Source organism: Myotis myotis, unplaced genomic scaffold (assembly GCF_014108235.1).
Source record: "Myotis myotis isolate mMyoMyo1 unplaced genomic scaffold, mMyoMyo1.p scaffold_m19_p_6, whole genome shotgun sequence".
Classification (NCBI taxonomy): Eukaryota; Metazoa; Chordata; class Mammalia; order Chiroptera; family Vespertilionidae; genus Myotis; species Myotis myotis.
This window is the reverse complement of record NW_023416368.1, coordinates 66,461,402-66,480,447: the sequence shown is the minus strand read 5'-3', so window position 1 is coordinate 66,480,447 and position 19,046 is coordinate 66,461,402. Positions and strand designations below refer to the sequence as shown.

Genomic DNA, 19,046 nt, shown 5'->3' with positions numbered 1-19,046 from the left:
TAAATTCTTATCAGCTCTTTAATGACATTGAAAATAAACAAATAGAAAACAAACAAAAACAGCAATTAAACAAAACCGGATAATAGCCTCTTCAAAGTAGAGACCTAAAATATCTTAAACTGACATTCACTCCGGAGTGGGAAACTGTTTCCCAGGCCATGGTGCTGGTGTTCTTCCTCCTGACTATGTTGCCCATCTCTTTATAAGAAGGAGACATGCCATAACTTGGCTTAAATACTACCAGGCCCTAGAACCGGTTGTGGTTAGTTGCTAAAACCTAAAGGTGAATAATGCTGAGAATGAAGTACCATGCTATATTTCAGTAGGAACCTTCATTTTGGTAGTTGTCTCTTGATTCGATCAATTAATCATACAAATACGGCAGAAACAAAATCTGCAATACCTAAGAAAAAAGAAATTATTAATAGGAGTCTATTTCTTCTTTATATGCCTTGTAAATAGCAAATTAAAACAATGTTCATTTGGGTTCAGAAAAAGTTAGCAATTACTAAGAAAATAATTTAACAGTTATAGCTGTCAGTATAAACATGGCAATTTAAAAGCAGATATTGGAAGATATAACTAATATTTTTGTTTTAAGAAACTATAAAAACACATACACAAAAACACATAAAATGACTTACTAACTGAATAGGTAAAGGTATGTGAACTCTTTACTACATATATATAGTTTAGAGATGATATAATAATTTACAGAAATATTTTAAATAAAATTTGAAAATTCAAACTTTTAAGATTTGAACTTTAATTAGCAAAAATTCAATAAATCACGTGTACTATGCTTTCTTAGCACACAAGAACATAAATCTCAATATTGTGGTGAAAGCAATAAATAGCTCATTCAAGACTGGATTTCATTGTAAATAGCTATATTTTTGAAATCTCTCGGGGCCATGAAATGCTATTTATCTTAAACCATTGTTCTTAAGAGTCATGTCATCACCAAATACTTTCACCATTGTTCTTAAGAGTAATGTGATCACCAAATACTTTCAGGAAGAATTTGGACTCTGTGTAATTACTAACTAGTCATGCCTTTGGAGAATCAAACTGGGAAACAGAGAGAAGAAATTATTCCAGCTCATCCTCAGTAGAGCTGGGGGCCAGGGAAAAGGTGGTCGTGGGGAATGCAGAGTCATAATCGAGGCAACTATGAACTAATGTCTGAATTATGTTCTTGTAACTCTCCTGCCAGAGCTTTTTTTTAATGTATATTTTTATTGATTTCAGAGAGGAAGAGAGAGGGAAACATCAATGAGAGAGAATCATTGACTGGCCGTTTCTTGCACACCCTGCACTGGGGATGGAGCCTGCCACCCAAGCAAGTGCCCTAACCAGGAATCAAACATACCTCCTGGTTCTTAGGTAGAAACTCAACCACTGAGCCAGGCTTTGAAAACTGCCACCTGTTAGCCCAGACCCAGGCATCACAGTTAGAAATAATTTATGTTTAGTTTCAAAGGTTCAATGAATGGCAGGAGTAGTTTATCTGGATGTTCCAGCAATGTAAAAGCCCCAAATGATGGTATAAGGTGGGGCCTTGATTGGGTTGCTAGCACTTTGGCTTAAAGATTTCTATGATGTTTGTTCTCTTCAATAAGTGATTGATGTAAATATTGTACTGGGGTGATAAAACAGGCCATTTATGAATTCTCATGAATTCTACTTTATGGAACCATTAGGTAGTACTCACTAATTGAGTCAAAACATAAACTCCCAAATCTTCTATAACTCTCCTTTATCAGTCTCACAGTTTATAGTGTTCTACAATTTTTTAAAAAAGTTAGTTGTATGCTAGAAGTAATTATAGTGAGAAAAGTAAACTATTGCTCTCATATGCAATATAGTTTCATTCTAACTTGATTCAGAAAATATGTTGATTTTCCAGATCAAAAATTGTAGAATAGAGGTTTGGATATAAGTTTTAGAATACAGTTTAAAGTACCAACCTAGCTATTTTAATTTGGTTTATGGTTAACACACACAAAAAAACTGTTGTTCTATAAAAGAGCACATTTGATATTTGCTTAAGCTTCTCCATTCATGGGTGCTGTATTAGAATTTTGCAGGTAAAGAGGAGAATATTTTTTTTATTATTTTATTGCTTAAAGTATTACAAAGGGTATTACATATGTGTCCATTTTTTTCCCCCCCCGCAAGAGGAGAATATTAAATCAGAAACAATCCTAATACTTTTTTCATACATTTCATAAATTTTTATCCAAAGAAAAAGTGATTCTTGACAATCTTTGTGCAAGTACTATTAATGCAAAAATTAAGAAAAACTGCCAAAACCGGTTTGGCTCAGTGGATAGAGCGTCGGCCTGTGGACTGAAAGGTCCCGGGTTCGATTCCGGTCAGGGACATGTACCTGGGTTGCGGGCACATCCCCAGTGGGAGATGTGCAGGAGGCAGCTGATCGATGTTTCTCTCTCATCGATGTTTCTAACTCTCTATCTCTCTCCCTTCCTCTCTGTAAAAAATCAATAAAATATATTTAAAAAAAAATTAAGAAAAACTCATACAGTTATAACAAGTAAAATTGGAACTAGGGGACTTTTTGGAGAACTTCAGCCTCCTAAGTTGGGTATTTTTTTTTTAAATATACTTACTGATTTTTGACAGAGAGGAAGGGAGAGAGACAGAGAGTCAGAAACATCGATGAGAGAGAAACACTAGGGATGTGGCAGCAACCCAGGTACATGCCCTTGACCGGAATCGAACCCGGGACCCTTTAGTCCGCAGGCCGACGCTCTTTCCACTGAGCCAAACCAGTTTCGGCTAAGTTGTGTATTTTTAAATCCAAAAGCCTCTGGATTTTGAAGTAGTTAACTTTGGTAAATTATTAGTTTATCTTATTATGTTTTGCTTATTATATTTGTTTTTACTACAGTCTTTCTTCCTTTTTAAAGCATGAATATGTGCAATAGTGTCTCTTCTTTAAAAAACTATTCTATTTTTATGAATTATAAAGTGATGTGAGTATGTTGGAAACATACTATGGATTGGACAGGTTTATAATTTTAATATATTCAGAACGTCTTCCTTGACACTTAGCCTGGAGCATTAAACAGAAATTCATGACTCACCGCAAATATTACTTCCCATTTTCACATGGGCATAGCCATCCACTCCCCACGAACTTCCCCATGAGTTCCGTACAATCCAATATGGAGTAGTTCCTACAAAACAAAAATTGGCAACAAACCCCGAAAAACTCATATTTGCATGAATGCATGTTTACTTTAAATTTATTTCTTGATCAGTGTTAGTAGCTTTAACAAAATGATTAAAACTGTAATAGAATGCTAACTTAAGCTAGCTAAGTAAACTTGAGCTGTACTTAGTGTCACACTCCAATTATTAGAAAAATATGTTTGAATTCATTTCACTTAATACGGAACTTGCACAGAATGAAAACACACACACATTTCCAGGGCATTAGAAACAGGGAAGAATAATTGTTAGATATGTATGATAAAACAATAGGCACTTCTATTTTCCCAACAATTATCCTAAATACTTCAGATGGAAAATGCACATTATTTAAATCAGTAATTATCATCATTCTAACAAGTTATCCACCAAAATTGATAAGAAGGAACACAATGGGGTTATTTATACCCAGAAGTCTACTGAAAAGTAGTAATGGTCTTAGGAGGACTTAGATATACGACTACATTTTAACTTTTTATATGGTTAAGGTGATTTGTCAATTACCTTAAGCTGGAAAGCAATCAATCAAGTCTTATCAGCACTTACCTGTTTTATCAAACCCAGTTATGATAATAGCATGATTTGCTTCTCCACTAGAGCAGTGATGCTGTATTATCCCTCCGAGATAATCTTGCCAGCTCACTGCATCTACTATCCCTACCAAAGGACCAAAGGTAAGGAGTGCTTTTGCCATTTCATCTTCTTGGTCACTACCAAAAGAGAAAATATTTGGTTAAGGAGTTTAGTTTTTAAGGTAAGAATATTTTTTTAAAACGATCTCTTTAATCTTTGTATGGATACACATAGGTTTGGTTGCAATTACAGAAGACTTAAACAATGGAGGCGACAAGAAGTCTGGGAGACTGGTAGTCCAGGGTTGCAATAGATATCAAGAACCCAGGCTCTTCTTATGCCATTATTCTTCCATGTGAGGTGTCCATTCCCAAGTTCAATTAATGGTCCAAGATGGCTTCAGGAGCTCCAGCCATTTAACATATATTCCATTCAGCAGGGAGTAGAAAGGAGAGGTGCTGCATTCCTGTTGAGATTTCCCAGAAGTAACACACACATTCTGCATATATCTGAAAGGATCTCATTGGCTAGAATTTAGTCATATGGCTAAGTCTAGCTTCAAGGAAGATGATAGAGTTTTGCAATTGGCTGGCACAGTGTCCAGCTATCACACAGGCAGTTTTTAAATAAGGAAGGTGGGAAAACTATATTCCTCATCATGGCAGATGCTGGGGAAGAACTTCCCACATCTTTTGGTGGATGGCTATGCCCATGTGAAAATGGGAAGTAATATTTGCGGTGAGTCATGAATTTCTGTTTAATGCTCCAGGCTAAGTGTCAAGGAAGACGTTCTGAATATATTAAAATTATAAACCTGTCCAATCCAACAAGGAAACCCTGCAACTCTTTATCCGAGGCCCTTCTCTCTCAAAAAGCCCACAGCCACTTAGACCCCAGCCATACCCTCAACTAATAAATCTTAGGAGGTGATGAAAATCAACTTGCATTGGCTAACTCTGAGATTCATTTTACCTTGGCTCCAAGAGTTCCTCAGTAAGATTAAGTTCCAGCATACCCTCACTACTAATTTGCTTAATAAAGAAACCCCGTTTTCCCCTGTTCTATCTCATCTCCCTATTCCTCTACCAATGGTTCCCAGAGTCACTTCCTACAAATCTGTTCCTTAGACATTCATGCCTCAATTCCATTCTTTCAGTCGTTCAGGCCAAAAAGTTTGCAGTCATCCTTGACTCTCCTACTTATCTCCTATATAAAATTCCTCCATATAGCCAATCCTGTGGGCTTTAATTTCTGTGAGTGGAATTACCCTATGATCTCTCATGTCCAAGCCTGTTTTTCTAAAACTCTGCTCTAAATTTATTAGCGAGTAACCTTTCTGACCTCATCTCCCACTAGTCTACTCCATTTTCTCTTCACTACAGTCACTGCTCTTTAAAAATGCTAGACATATTCTGTCTCAGGGCCTTTGCACTTACAGTTCCTTCTGCTTGGAATAGTAGTTCCTCGGATATCTACTGGCTAAGTTCCCACACTTCTTCAGGTCTTTACTCAAATGGCATGTTCTCAGGGAGCCCGCCCTAGTCACCCTTTATAAAACTGTGTGCTCCTCTCCCCTCACCCTGATGTCTCCTCTTCCTCCCAACTGTTTTATTTTGTCCTCTTTAGAAATTATTACATCTAGAAATTATTACATTTAGAAATTATCTAGCATACCATACATATTTTCATTTGTTTTGTTTGTTGCCTGTCTCTATCACTAAAATATAGTCCCAAGGAAGGGTTTCTGTCTGTTTTGTTCACTGTCGGACCCCATATCCTAAAACAGTGTTCAATAGCAATTTGAGTGAGTGAATGAAGAAATCAAGGAAAGGTCTTGCCCAGTCTATCACAGTTAGCTTAGCATTGTACTATTAGAGAGTTTAATGCTCAGTGTAAACACAGAGATTCTTCAGGGGATCTCTTCCTTTTTAATCAAAAGGTTGGATAAGTCCTGTGTCAGGCCAATTGCAGTGACCTTTGCATTCTCTTTCTCTCACTCTCCAACCCAGGCTACTGCCTCTTGTTCTTTTGTTTCTCCCTAACTTTCTCCATTAGCTACCCATGACAAGGGATTCCCTGAATCTTTTTCTAGTGACATTTTGAACATCTGAGTCCTTCTTGCACACACACTTCACTTAAACTCTCAAGGAACTGAGAGCTCACAGAGGCACACTTTCTCATTTTAGAAACTGCATTACCTTTGCCCACAAAGTAGATGCTGACCGCTGTACTCAGTGACCCTGCACCTTTTATTATAGACCCAGCACAGCCTGCCATCTGTGGAATTGAAACTTTCTGCTATATGGTTCCCGGAGTCCCCTGAGAGCCCTGTTGTGGACAAGAGCTCTGCTGACAACCCGCCAAGCCTCTGACACTCATATGTTGTTTACAGGGGTTCCATTTGCTTCCAGAGTCCAATTTCACCCTTGATTCCCTTCATATCCCATGGGCAGACACTATCTGGATGAAGAGATTCTTTTATATTCAGTACCAGGAACTTAGAGGTCAGTCTATCATCTCATCTGAATTTAATGTAATTTCTCTGCGTTCTGTTTCAAAAGACGGTGCAAAGCCCAGCCGGTTTGGCTTAGTGGGTGAGTGTCGACCTCTGAACCAGGAGGTCAGGGTTCAATTCCTGGTCAGGGCATGTGCCCAACTGTGGGCTCAATCCCCAGTATGGGGGCATGTAGGAAGCACCAATCAATGATTCTCTAGCATCATTGATGTTTCTATATCTTTCTCCCTCTCCCTTCCTCTCTGAAATCAAAAAAAATATATTTTTTAAAAAAGAAAGACTGTGCAAAGCTCCCTCAATATTTTAAACAATAAATAAATAAAGCCAGATTTTGGTTGAGTCTTTGTCCTTATCATCTCTGATCACTTATCTTGCATTATATTAAATGGCCACAATGGTTCTCTCGCTGGCTTTGAGAGCATTTTTTAATGATTGTTTCCTTAAACCTGTCCAAAGTCAACATGCCCTTCAAGTTTTGACACAAATCCTCTTCCTCAGCCTATCCTTATCTACCCCCCGACACCCCTGTGCTTATATAGGGCGTGCTACCCAATCAATCTCCAGTAATATAGGCCTAGTTTTTAATGCAAAGTTTTAGTTTATGCTTTTAGTATACTGATGCCTTGAAAATGCAAGGAACACAGAGGGTGTTCCAAAATGCTTCTTGGTAAGCAGACTGCTTGCTATTAGCTGGAGCATCTATACAAGGCAATTTTCCATTGATTCAACAGGAAGATTGAAATATACTAATGGTAATTATGACACCTAAATTTGGTAAGAGGAAGGTGGTAAATATAAATTATACCTGTCATTGGATTTAAATGTGTTAATTTAAGCTAATTTCTATTGCAATGACACTTTGAAACCTAAGTAGATCATGTTTAAGGAACAACATCCATAGCACTCCATGGTGATTGATAGTCTCTCTAGTAAAACGTAGGTATGAAAACAATTATGAACATGCAGTGAAGGCTTCAATCAAGTTATTAATTCCAAATAGTCAATATATCATAAATTAGGACATAGGGAGAAAGCTCGGAATAAGACGTTTACCTGAAATCATGTGCAGAATAACCTTTGATTGAAAATCCAGAATGTGAATCAGAAAAGTAATGGCACAGGCCGTTCTGTTCTTTAAATGGGTATTCTGAATCTCTCACCAGTTTTACTTGCGTCTAAAAGAAAACAATCACCCAAAGGGTTCTCTGTCAAGCAGTTGTTTTAAATAGAACTTGGTGCAATGTGTCATAATCGGATTCAACTTGGCCACACCTTCATCATGTGGATATTCTTTGGGTAATAATAAGCTCTTAAATTCAATCTTTCGGTGTTGTTATGGATATCCTAGGTAATTAGAGTCATTAGCTTCCATTCTCTTTATTCTTATCATTCCTAGATCTTCCTTCCTTGGACCTCTATCAATCCCATAATAATAAAGCCTTGTCATCTTTCTCATCCTATATAATAAAAAGCTAATATGCTAATTAGACCAAACAGCAGAAGGACCTTCCAGACGACCTTCCGGGCGAAGCTGGGGCTGCGAGGTCCGAGCCCTTTTGCATGAATTTTGTGCAGTGGGCCTCTAGTGAGGTTATAATAGGGCAACTGGTTCTATGTTAGTAAGTCTTTGAGACTCACTCAGCACAATGGTTTATGCACAGGCAATGGCCAGGTCAAACTTTTTTTTTTCTATCCACTTCTCTCTGTGCCTTTCACTTGGCCTATGTCACTTAGTTTATAATTGTTTATACATAGTCCTCCTTTTCTGAATGTTGGGCTTATGAAAGGGAGAAGACAGGCAACTCATTGTCGCCCATAACATAGAAGAGTTTTTGGCATTCAGTAACTCAAATCTAGCAAATGAATAAGGGAAGGATGTTTGAGTTTGGGAAACTCTAGCTTGGCAGCCTTTTAGAAAGTATAAAAGCACCTCCACTGGCTGGTTTCACACAACTGATGCTGGATCTAGGACAAGGTCAGAGAGTATCCTAAGAATACTGAGGGATACTGACATTAAGGCATGGTGGGTAGGATGCCTAATGGGAAGCAGAGGACCTCAGGTGCAATTCTGGCTCAGCTACTGATTTGGCAATATAATCTCACATCTTCATCTATATAAAGCGTTACTAAATTAGCTGTCCCTTTGTCCCTTTTAAACTTAATATTCACAAATTCTATGGAAATGGGTAATCATATGCTCATATGCTCTCCTTTCTGGGTCACTATGTGACACGTATCTGCAAAAACAAAACAAAACAAAAAAAACCACCAAAAACACATTTACCTATTAAGAAACGTTCAGAAATAAACATAAATAATTTTTGGAAAACAGATCTCAGGTAAGATTTTCTAACCTTTGATCTTGATGGTTGACTTGCCTAGAAGCAATTCATTTTTAAATCCGATTAATTCAAGCTTTGGTTATCTAAATTTCTAAAAACATTATTAAGTAAATGAGAATCAATTGTCTAAATTCGGAGCACACATTAAGCAAAAGAGAAAACAAAGCGTTTCAAAGGCTGAGAAACTAGTCACCTTATTTAGCCAGTTCAAAGCATTAAAAGTAGACCCTCCATTGCAGCCGTAATTATTATATGAGCAATCAATGACCTGCTGCACACTTAGGTCTTCCAAAGGCTTCCCTTTTATTGCATATGCTGATTCCACTGCACCTACCACACTGAAGGCCCAGCATCCTCCACACTGTTTAAAAAAGAGAAACAAAATAGTATTTATTAGCAAACAATGTTCAAACCAAGTTTACCAACATTTTTCAATATCACAAGTTATCAAATCAGGTGGGCAGAATCTAGAGGTCTACAAAAATATAAATGCTCATCCTCCAATTTGAAGAAAAGAAAAGAAAACCAAAATTCCCTTTTAAGCATCAAAATCCAATGATTAGTTACAAGTAAATTGGTAGTATCATTATTATAAATTAGACAATGCAAGATGAAACCAAATTTTAGAGAATGAGAAAACAAACTGGTATTTTAAAAGATAAGTCAGTTCATTAAATAGATGATGTCTGTTTCTAAGAAGTATACCAATTCATATCCCATTCTCCAATCCCTTTTGTTTCTCCCCAGATAGTATGTTTCTGTGTCATCCACCATCTTTGCCCCAAGGGAGGTGATAAGTTGAGGTGGGGTGAAGATGTACGTCAATGTATGTCTTATATGTTATACTCATTATTTGATGGACACAGGAGCTGAATGAGTTACATTTCAGGCTATCAATATGCCAGCATATGTCAATTATAAATGCACATGAAATGTTCTAATGATAGAAACCCATGTTAGCCATTCCTCATTCAAATGTTGGCTGGCAATCTTTCCGATTCTGGATCTATTTACTTGCTTTTATTGGACAAACTAGAACAAAAGAATAAAAGGTTGTCCCAAAAGAAAGGAAGGAGAAATAGCAAATAGTATCAAGGATCATACACAAGATAGATCCATGAGAATGAGATTTGGAATTGGGTGGAAATATCCTAATCACAGGGCCATGTGCTGTAGAGTTAGGCAAAGAAAGAAAGAACTGGCTGTCTTTGTGGAGTGAAGTTTTAAGCAACTTCATGGCTTTAAGTGGCCATATTTATGTCCCTATCTCTAGTGCCTATGGCATAGTAAAATATTCACTAAGGGCTACCTCAGAATCTTCACCCATTGATAAATGTGGAGACAGGTTGCTGACATTATACCTATAGCTAGCTTTAGTTAACCTGCCTTTGGCTTCCCCTGGAGGGCAGTGCCTGCTCAAAGATATCTCTCTAGTATACTCCTTTAATTAAAGAATCCTAATGAAAAGTTCCCCTTTAATACAGTGCAGACACTCCTGGGAGGATTAGATGTCAGGCTATTTCGCACTTGATTATGAATCCAGTAACAAAGCAAATTTTTGTTGTGGCCCACATCAAATATTTTTGCAGCCCAGCCAATATAACGGTATGTAAGAAACATTTGAATAAAAATTTTGTAACTTAATTTTTACAATATCCTGTTATACATAATTATTATTATTTTTAAAATATATTTTATTGATTTTTTTTACAGAGAGGAAGGGAGAGGGATAGAGAGGTAGAAACATCCATGAGAGAGAAACATCAATCAGCTGCCTCCTGCACGACCCCTACTGGGCATGTGACAGCAACCAAGGTTCATGCCCTTGACCAAAATCGAACCTGGGACCCTTCAGTTCGCAGGCTGACGCTCTATCCACTGAGCCAAACCGGTTAGGGCCTGTTATACATTATTATTAATAACAAAATACAATGTTTGCTAATGACTAATTACTATAATTGTGTTGCATTCATTTCCCTTACATGCCTTAAGCACAGGCGCGCCATTTCTCTCCGCTAATACTGGCAGTGAATATTTTAGCAGCTGATTGCCACATCATTAGTTCTTGGACTGACTTGTTTGGTGTGCACAACAGGGATATCTCACTTTCGGAGAACAAGAAAAATAGGTTTATTTGCATTATGCTTATTCATTTTGCAGTTATTCAGTATCTGGTAAGTTAATTTTCAAGAAAAAATGTTAACTTTTATTAAAATGCTCTATTATTTTACATTAACAATTACTCATTTATTTCAGCTCTTTGTATTAAGCATGTCTCTATAAAAATAAACTTACGTTTCTACGAAAATTGAAGCTTTTGTGTGTTTTTTAGCGGTCCACATAAACTTAAACCTTATTTATGTGGCCCGTGTTAATCTTTGAATTTGACACGCTTGCCCTAAATAAATGGTGACTGGGAAACTGCAGGGTCCAGAATACTTGCCATACTGTCAGATGGGTACTAGATTTATCAAGGTGAGCGCTTCGTAAGTTATATAAATGTCTAATCACTATGTTGTACACCTGAAAGTAATATAATGTTATATGTCAACTGCGATTGGAAAAAATAACCAGGGGAGGTTGAATGACCCGTTGAGGTTTCCACTGCAGATAAATGGAGACTATAGCCATGTGGTTAGGTAACTGACTTTCCTCAGTCTGCTGACATTCCCCGTGCTGCAAATTTACTGCCTTCTATCTTTTTTAAAGTGTGACACCTTTTTTAATGCTGTAGTCTAACCTAATTTCTCTTATAACACCTTTTGTTTTTACTGCAGGGGTTTGCCCTGGTAGTGATTTTTAGGAATGTATGTATATGTCACATTATAGCAAAATAGACTGCATTTCTAAGGGTCACAGATAGAAAGCGTATGATCCTTTAGGGGACAGGGTTTTCCACTGGAGCTCAAGGGATGAGGTCTGAGAACCTAAGAGACCAGGCCACACTGTTGGTTAGTGTATATGGTATCGTGTTACTTTTTCAGTGTCATTTCTCATTTAGCAGTCAAGTTTACCTTCTCCAGCCCTCCATCTGCTGTTCTACAGAGGGTTTGGAAACTGTGACACAGCTACTGGGAAGCACCCTGAGCCAGTGTGCTGGTGGCAATGGTCATTAGTGAGAGAACACACCAAGGAAGGCTTATCTCAGAAAAAAGTCAGGCTTTGACATCTGCCTCCCACTCCAACAGAGTCTCATCTTACTGCCATTTATTGAATGACTGGGGTGTGATTTTACCTGGAAGAATGATGGGGTCCATTACAAGTCTGACTAAACTTGACCTCAACGGTGACTCCCCATGCTCAGGTGATTAAAAAAGAACAAAACCGGAGAACTTACCGCCTGCTGGTTTCTCACTTGTGTGACAACATGCTTATCTCTCCAGTCAAATCTTAATGGCAAAGACATGTTGGAGATGAGCATTGGCCCTTTCGGGGAGTAGTGGGGGAATCTGGAAGTTTTGCTTCTTAAATAAATAGCTGAGTAGAAATAGGAAATGAAAAGGCAGTATTAGATTATAGGAAGGGCCCCTTGGGGTTCTTTTTTGGAGGAACATTCCAAAAGAAACGTTCGCTTTGTAGGAGAGCCTGCCATTTATGATTTTTCTCTGTGCTTTTCCATAACATGAAATGCAATCAACTGAAAGCTATAAGAGATAAAAATTCCTACAATAGAGCTGAAGGTGCCACAGAAAATTACCCGTTTGAAAGAACCAAGTCAATGTGCTCATTGCCCCTTACAGCAACATGGAAGTGTCTATAATATTTAGTTCTTAAGCAATAATTAGAAGAGTGACTATGAATTTATTTTTCTGTCAGCACCTGGTCCATGCTTGGTACCTAGTAAGTATTTAATAAATTATTAACTATTACTCAATGTTCTAGATTCACAATGTAACAATTCCTCAAAAATTAAGGAAAGAAGTTAAAATCAGGAAACCAATCAGCTAATGGCATCACTACACCATACCTTTAAATTCTTCAGGAAACAAATATGAAAACTGATTTATTCCATAGATGGCAGTGGAATTTTCACTAGGAAATAAGGAATTCAAGTATCGATGTCTATTAAGACTTTCCTAAAAGGAAAAAAAAAAAGGTAATTTATATCACCTATGTTAACTTTCCAAAGCAATTTGTGTATAACTAACTTGGAGATATTCTTCAGGTGTACAAGTCAAGCTCTGACTTATTTGTGGCAAATCACAGTGAAAGGTTGTGTAAGATAATGAGATCATATTAATAAATGCTTTGTGTTAGACCTGCTATCTGATTTCAGTGACATTTTTGAGAGTGGGAAAGATATATCCTATCCATTTGTAATTTGTTCCCAATAAGCACGTAAATAGCACTAAATATTTGTTTGTTTAACATAGTGGAAACAAGAAAATAAATTGCAAATAAATACTATGTACTAGTGGAAACAGTCACCAGTAGACACTCATGCAATGAAGCAATTAGGCATTTGGAAAGTGTGTCTTCTTTATCTTTGTACTTCCGAGCACTATGTAATGAAACATGGGAAAGGGAATGAGAAAAAAATAAATAAACTTGATTCTATTTGAGCTTTATAGAATGCCTATCTCACTTAGGGCACAAAGCTTTGTGAGATGGAATCCTGGAAATGGTCCAGGCAGATAGGTTCGTTTGCCTGTCTGGAGGGAAAATATGACCATTACTTACAGATTTCTCAGCTTTTTGTGATAATCATGTTTTTTACATGAACATGCCTCAATTTCCTCATACTATCAGTTGTGTAGCACAAACAAAATATCCAAGGGACCACTCATTTTGTACATATCAAATTCTATTTCTTCTATACTTTTTATGCACTTATATGTTTATTGTGTGTCTATTTCTTAAACCCATAAGCAAAATGAGGACAAGGCCTATCTGGCATTTATCAATGTGTTCCCCACATGCCTGGCACACAATATATGCTTAATCAGTATATGTTGCTGACCATATATATATATATATATATATATATATATATATATATATATATATGCCTAATATGCAAATTGTCCCCACGGGAGTTCAACCAGGAGACCAGGAGCTCGATCACTCGCTATGATGTGCGCTGACCACTAGGGGGTGGCACGGAATGAAGGAAGGCCCCAGCCAGCAGCTGGGGAAGGAAGGCCCAGGCTGGCAGCCGGCTGGCAAGGAAGGAAGGCCCCAATCGGCCCTGATTGCCTGCCAGGCCTAGGGATCCTACCCATGCTTGGATTTTGTGCACCAGGCCTCTAGTAAATATATAAAGGACATTTCATATACATCAAGTCCTTAATAGCTTTAAGGCGTTTATTTTTAAGCAAATTATCTGTGGAAATATTCATCATCTTATTTCTTCCTTTCTGAGCATGCCTGGAAGAATTGCTAATCAATTAGTAATAAACAGTCATTGAGATTTAGGCATTCAAAAATAATCCTGATGAATCAGAGCTTTGAATATCATTTGGAGAGGAGAGGTATAAATACAAAGAATAGAACTGGAATGCAAAGAAATTATATAGACATCAAGTAACCAATACAAGCCAGAGCTGGCTACTGCCAAGTAACTCAGAGGGTTCATTTTCTCTGCAAGTCTTGATCGGCCAACCTTGTGAGCTGAAGTAACCAGAGAAGGCATTGAGAATGTGGGACTTTAAGGATACACAGAGCATATGGCAGCCAGGAGAATGGGCCTCGCAGACCTCCAACCATAGGGGATCTTCTGACACTGAATTGCCAGGAGGAGGCCCAGGAGGAACAAGGTTCCCACAGGCTGCACCTAGCCAATGACGGAGCAGTAAGACTGGCCTATCTGGGGAACCATGGCACTCGGCTGAAAGCTGGTTTTTGATTGATGAGTTCCTTATGACCTCTCCTACCCTAGATAGCAGTCTAGGGCACTTCCCCAATCTTCCTTTCATCACAAGATGTGAGTTTATATTGAGCTCCGACTCCTCATCCTATTAGCAACCTGTCATGAAATCAGCATAGGAGAGGATCAATTAGCATATTTTTTTAACATAAGGAATGGAGGATGTAACAGTGATCAACTGTATAGTAAATATCTCCAAATATTTAAATATATAAAATATTAAAATGAAGGACTTGAACCTTAATTTCATTTATAAAAGAAAAGATGTAAAGGTTTGACCACTGCTGAAATCAGCAGAACTTGTTCAAATAGTAATGTCTTGCATAGGTAACAAGAAATCCTAGGAGGATGGTTCCGAAAGCGCAGTTCTTCCGTGCTTCCAGTTTAGTTCACCTGGGTTGCCAGATGAGAGGGAGGTTGGGGAACCAGCTGAAAAAGGCAAAGGGATGAAGAAGTACAAACTTGCAGCTACAAAATAGTCATGAGGATGTAAATACAATAAAGTACAGTATAGTTAATAATAGTCTAATAACAATATGGTGTTCAGGTGGGTGCGGGAATTATCGTGAGTTATATAAATGTCTAACCACTATGCTGTAGACCTGAAACTAATATAATATTGAATTTCAACTGTAATCAAACATAGAACACTTAGATAAAAATAAAAAAAGACATCTAAGTTTTGCAGAATACACAGGAAACATATTAGCAGTTTTGAAAGGTGCAAAAGTTTGAACAACAAATGGATCACATACTAGAAATCTGGGAACTGATAAATCAAAACAGCCTTTCAACAGACATGATGAAAAATAATTATCTTTACAAGTTTTTTCCCCTTTGTTTTGACTGAATGTTTAATTGAATGAGTGACAATAAGACATACCAGGTTCCAGGGCCAAAAAACTTGAGGAAATTATGATTATCAAACTAGGAAAAACATGTCGTTTTGACATCAATCAATATTTTGTTTTAAAACTCTCTAATCAACCTTATTTATATTCAGCTACCTGTCTGTTCCAGAGTTTTAATGCTGGGGCAAAACCTAAACCTATTGATGAAGCCTTTTCAAAATAACCTGAAAAAGAAATCAATGCTTTCCCTTTCTCTACATCGGTCTCCACCAAGTCAGGTGAACTTTTAATAAGGTGGTGCGCGAGTCTACAGAGCCCCAGTTCAGGAAAACCATACCTGGACAAGGTTCTCCCAGCTTGCCCAATGCAGGCACTTTAGCCAGCGGTTCTCAACCTGTGGGTCCTGACCCCTTTGGGGGTCGAATGACCCTTTCACAGGGGTCGCCTAAGACCATTGGAAAACACATATATAATTACATATTGTTTTTGTGATTAATCACTATGCTTTAATTATGTTCAATGAAAATACATCCTGCATATCAGATATTTACATTACAACTCATAACAGTAGCAAAATTACAGTTATGAAGTAGCAACGCAAATAATTTTATGGTTGGGGGTCACCACAACATGAGGAACTGTAGTAAAGGTTCGCTGCATTAGGAAGGTTGAGAATCACTGCTTTAGACAATTCTGATCCCAGAGGAGTGACCAGCGCCCCCCTCCGGAAGAAGCTGGCAGGTTTCTAACGCCTGTGGTTCCTGTAACTGAAATGAGGCAGCTTGGGAGGCAGTGAGCACCGCCAGGGGGTTCTGCTAAAAGGGGAGCTTCTAAGAAAAATGCTTCGGATCTACCCACTGATCACTTGGGACGGATCATAGAAATCCACGGCGGCAAAACTTCTTTGGAAAATCAAATCTTTGAGTTAGCAAAGGCATGAGACAGGGCGAGAGCCAGACACGTGGGGGACACAGGGAGAAGTTGGGGGGTGTAACCCCAAGTCAGAAACTCCAGCGCATCCCGGCAGGCGAGGGGGATCCCCAGGAATTTCCGCGCTCGGAGGCCCCAGCGCCCCAGCCCAGACTCAGGACAGGAAAGGACGAGAAAGAAACAAACAGGGGGGCGCGCTCGGTACCCGGAAGGCGGCTGCCTGCTGCTCTTGGCTCCGCGGTCCCGTCCGGGTGAAGGTGGCACCGGGACCGGCTCCGTGGCCGCCGCCGTAGCACCAGCACCCGCACCAGCAGAGCAGCCAGAGCGCCCGCAGCTCCATGCCCGAGCCCAGGCCCCGGGCGCCACCCGCCCCGAGGGTTTCCTTTCGATTCCTCGGCTCCTCCCCCCAGGGCTTGGGGGGCGGGAGCAGCACAGCGGGGTGTGCGGTCAGGCAGCCTGAAGGCGCTCGCCCAGTTCCCAGGCTCTGTACCTGCGAGGCCGCTGAGCTGCCAGCTGTTGAGATTCACCCTGCTTTTAGGGGGAAGAAGCATAAGACCCTTGGCCACGTGCTTTCTGGCTTCATCTCCATCTGTTCGAAAAAAGCCTGGGAGTCCTTCTTCATACAGGGCATGGACATACAAACGGGGGTGACCTGCACGTCCAGAATGAAGTCCTTTACTTGTCTTCCTTTGATCTCAAATGGAAAGATTCAGGCAGTAGTTGACCTTAACTTGACCTTAATCCTGCTGTTTCTGCAATGGTCCCTCATGCTCAGAAACTAACTCTGAAATGCTTTGCGAATTTACACGGAGCTATTCACTCAGCAGATGTTTGTTTACCGTATGTTGCAAAGGATGTACGGTTGTGGAAATAGTGCCTAATTTCTTGATTTATTATAGTGCAGCCATTTCGAAACTTTCAAAGTTTGTTTCTCCAGATGCACAGAAAGATAGAGATAGTAACTCTTAAATTTGTGCTGAAATTTAAATAAAGCAACCCACATAAAACACACCGCATGATGCCTGGCACATTTTAAGTGCTCAGTGTTAGCTATTTATATTATTTTTAAGGTACCCACCCCCATTTTATTGTTGTTACACTGCTTTCCACCAGCTCAGCTTAATTCTGAATATCCCATTTTCATGCTTTCTTCTTGTTTTTAATATTATTTTTTAAACATTTTCACTTCCTATGAACCCAGTCCTAGAGAATGGGCCACAGAAAGGACAAAAGTAATGTTCAAATCCGTTAACATCCCACCTGGCAGCAGTGCAGGTTGAGGATGCTCCGGTGGGAGGGGAGAGAACCCCCTTTGAAGAGACTAGGTGACTTCAAATGCCCATTGTCACAGGCCCTGGATGGCTCTTGAAACAGTCGCTCTGTTTCTCACATTTAAAGTGCACAAGGCACCTAAAACAATTACACAAGAATAGTGAGTGTCAACTGCAATTGAAACGTAACAATTTTAAAAAGAAGTAATGTAAAAAATAGAGTGCACAGGAAATGCAAATTCTGCACAGGAAATGGTTCTGGAGTGAATCCTGGTTCTGCTTTTCTAACAAGCTCCCCGGGGCTGTGGCTGCTGCTGGTAGCACAGGCCACACACTGAGTGGCAAGCAGTGCACCACTCCCTGCTACTGTTTCTCCACTTTTCCTCCTTCAGGGTGAACTGGGAAGAGGGCTGGGGTATCTACCTCAAAGGAATTCTATATTCCTTTCTGGTCATTGCATCTCTGCTTATTTCCTCGAAAAGTATGTAGTCAGTTTAATATTACTGGACCTCAGGACCAGCTGCATAATTAGCATACTGAGTGTAAAATGAAAATGGAAGCCCCTTCTTCATATATTATTAAGAATTTTAAGACAGGAGCAGTAGAGTGATAAACTAAGCGCTGGGTCTTTCTAAGCACAGGGTTCTTCTGTGTGACTGCTCAGGCCACAGATCCATGAAGGTGGCTCTATTGGGCCTTTCTATAATAACCCTTTCTATACAAGGCTCCTGGAAGTCTTCAAAATTGATGTCATGACCCTCTCAAACTTTTTAGAACCATCATCTGATTTATGTCTTTAATGTTTATCTAGGTACAGTGAGTCAAGCTATTTTCTGATGCAAAATTGGTAATAAGAATAAAGTACATTTGTTCTGGGCATTAAAAGTAAAGACTTGGATGCTGTTTTACATGCACGTTTGAGGAGATATATTGCTCTTGGAATATATGGTGATAAAGATTTCTTTAGACAATAAGTTCACAGATCCGTTCATGTCAACTCGGTAGTCTTTTGCACCTAGCTATTACTTATAAATCATTGAAGCTAATACCCTTACACACACACACACACACACACACACACACACACAAAACAACAACAAAGGTTTGCATTCAGATCACAGCTACTGTTTATTGACAACCTACTGAGTCAGAAAATTTAGTAACAGGAAGTCATCCTTACCCAAGCGTAAGTGGAACTGTAAAAAAGCCATGGAACGAAATTTACTTCCTAAGCTCACATCAACAAATACTTATTGACCACCTATTAAGCATCAGGTATTATTCTATGTAATGAGGATCCATTAGTGCGTGAATGATTAAAGAGACAAAATTTCCACCCTCATGGAACTGGCATCCAGTGAAAAGGATGCACAGAAAAATTAGTAGAGTGTTATGAGGCAATACAATTTCATAAGAAGAATCAGGAGTGTGAAGGGTTGGGGTTGCAACTTCAAATCAGGT

The 19,046-nt window shown here is 38.9% G+C and overlaps 1 protein-coding gene across 1 annotated transcript; it reads right to left on the bottom strand.

Moving 5' to 3' along the window:
• Positions 1 to 16,702, bottom strand: CTSO (cathepsin O). Its single transcript, XM_036315034.1, has 8 exons — positions 16,520 to 16,702; positions 12,635 to 12,743; positions 12,005 to 12,144; positions 8,861 to 9,028; positions 7,379 to 7,500; positions 3,784 to 3,947; positions 3,111 to 3,203; positions 1 to 403 (listed from the first exon to the last, which is right to left on the bottom strand). The coding sequence occupies exons 1-8, from the start codon at positions 16,652 to 16,654 to the stop codon at positions 369 to 371; spliced, it is 966 nt and encodes a 321-aa protein (XP_036170927.1). The 5' UTR covers positions 16,655 to 16,702; the 3' UTR covers positions 1 to 368.
• Between the last annotated feature and the right edge of the window lie 2,344 nt (positions 16,703 to 19,046).

Bases quoted from the DNA above. Each gene is read 5' to 3' on its own strand.
- CTSO (XM_036315034.1), bottom strand. From the start codon at position 16,654: ATGGAGCTGCGGGCGCTCTGGCTGCTCTGCTGGTGCGGGTGCTGGTGC. The intron at 12,145-12,634 runs GTATGGTGTAGT...ATTTCTACTCAG, and splicing joins GTTTCCTGAAGAATTTAAAG to CTATTTATTTAAGAAGCAAA. The intron at 9,029-12,004 runs GTAAGTTCTCCG...TTTTTTAAACAG, and splicing joins AAGTGAGAAACCAGCAGGCG to TGTGGAGGATGCTGGGCCTT.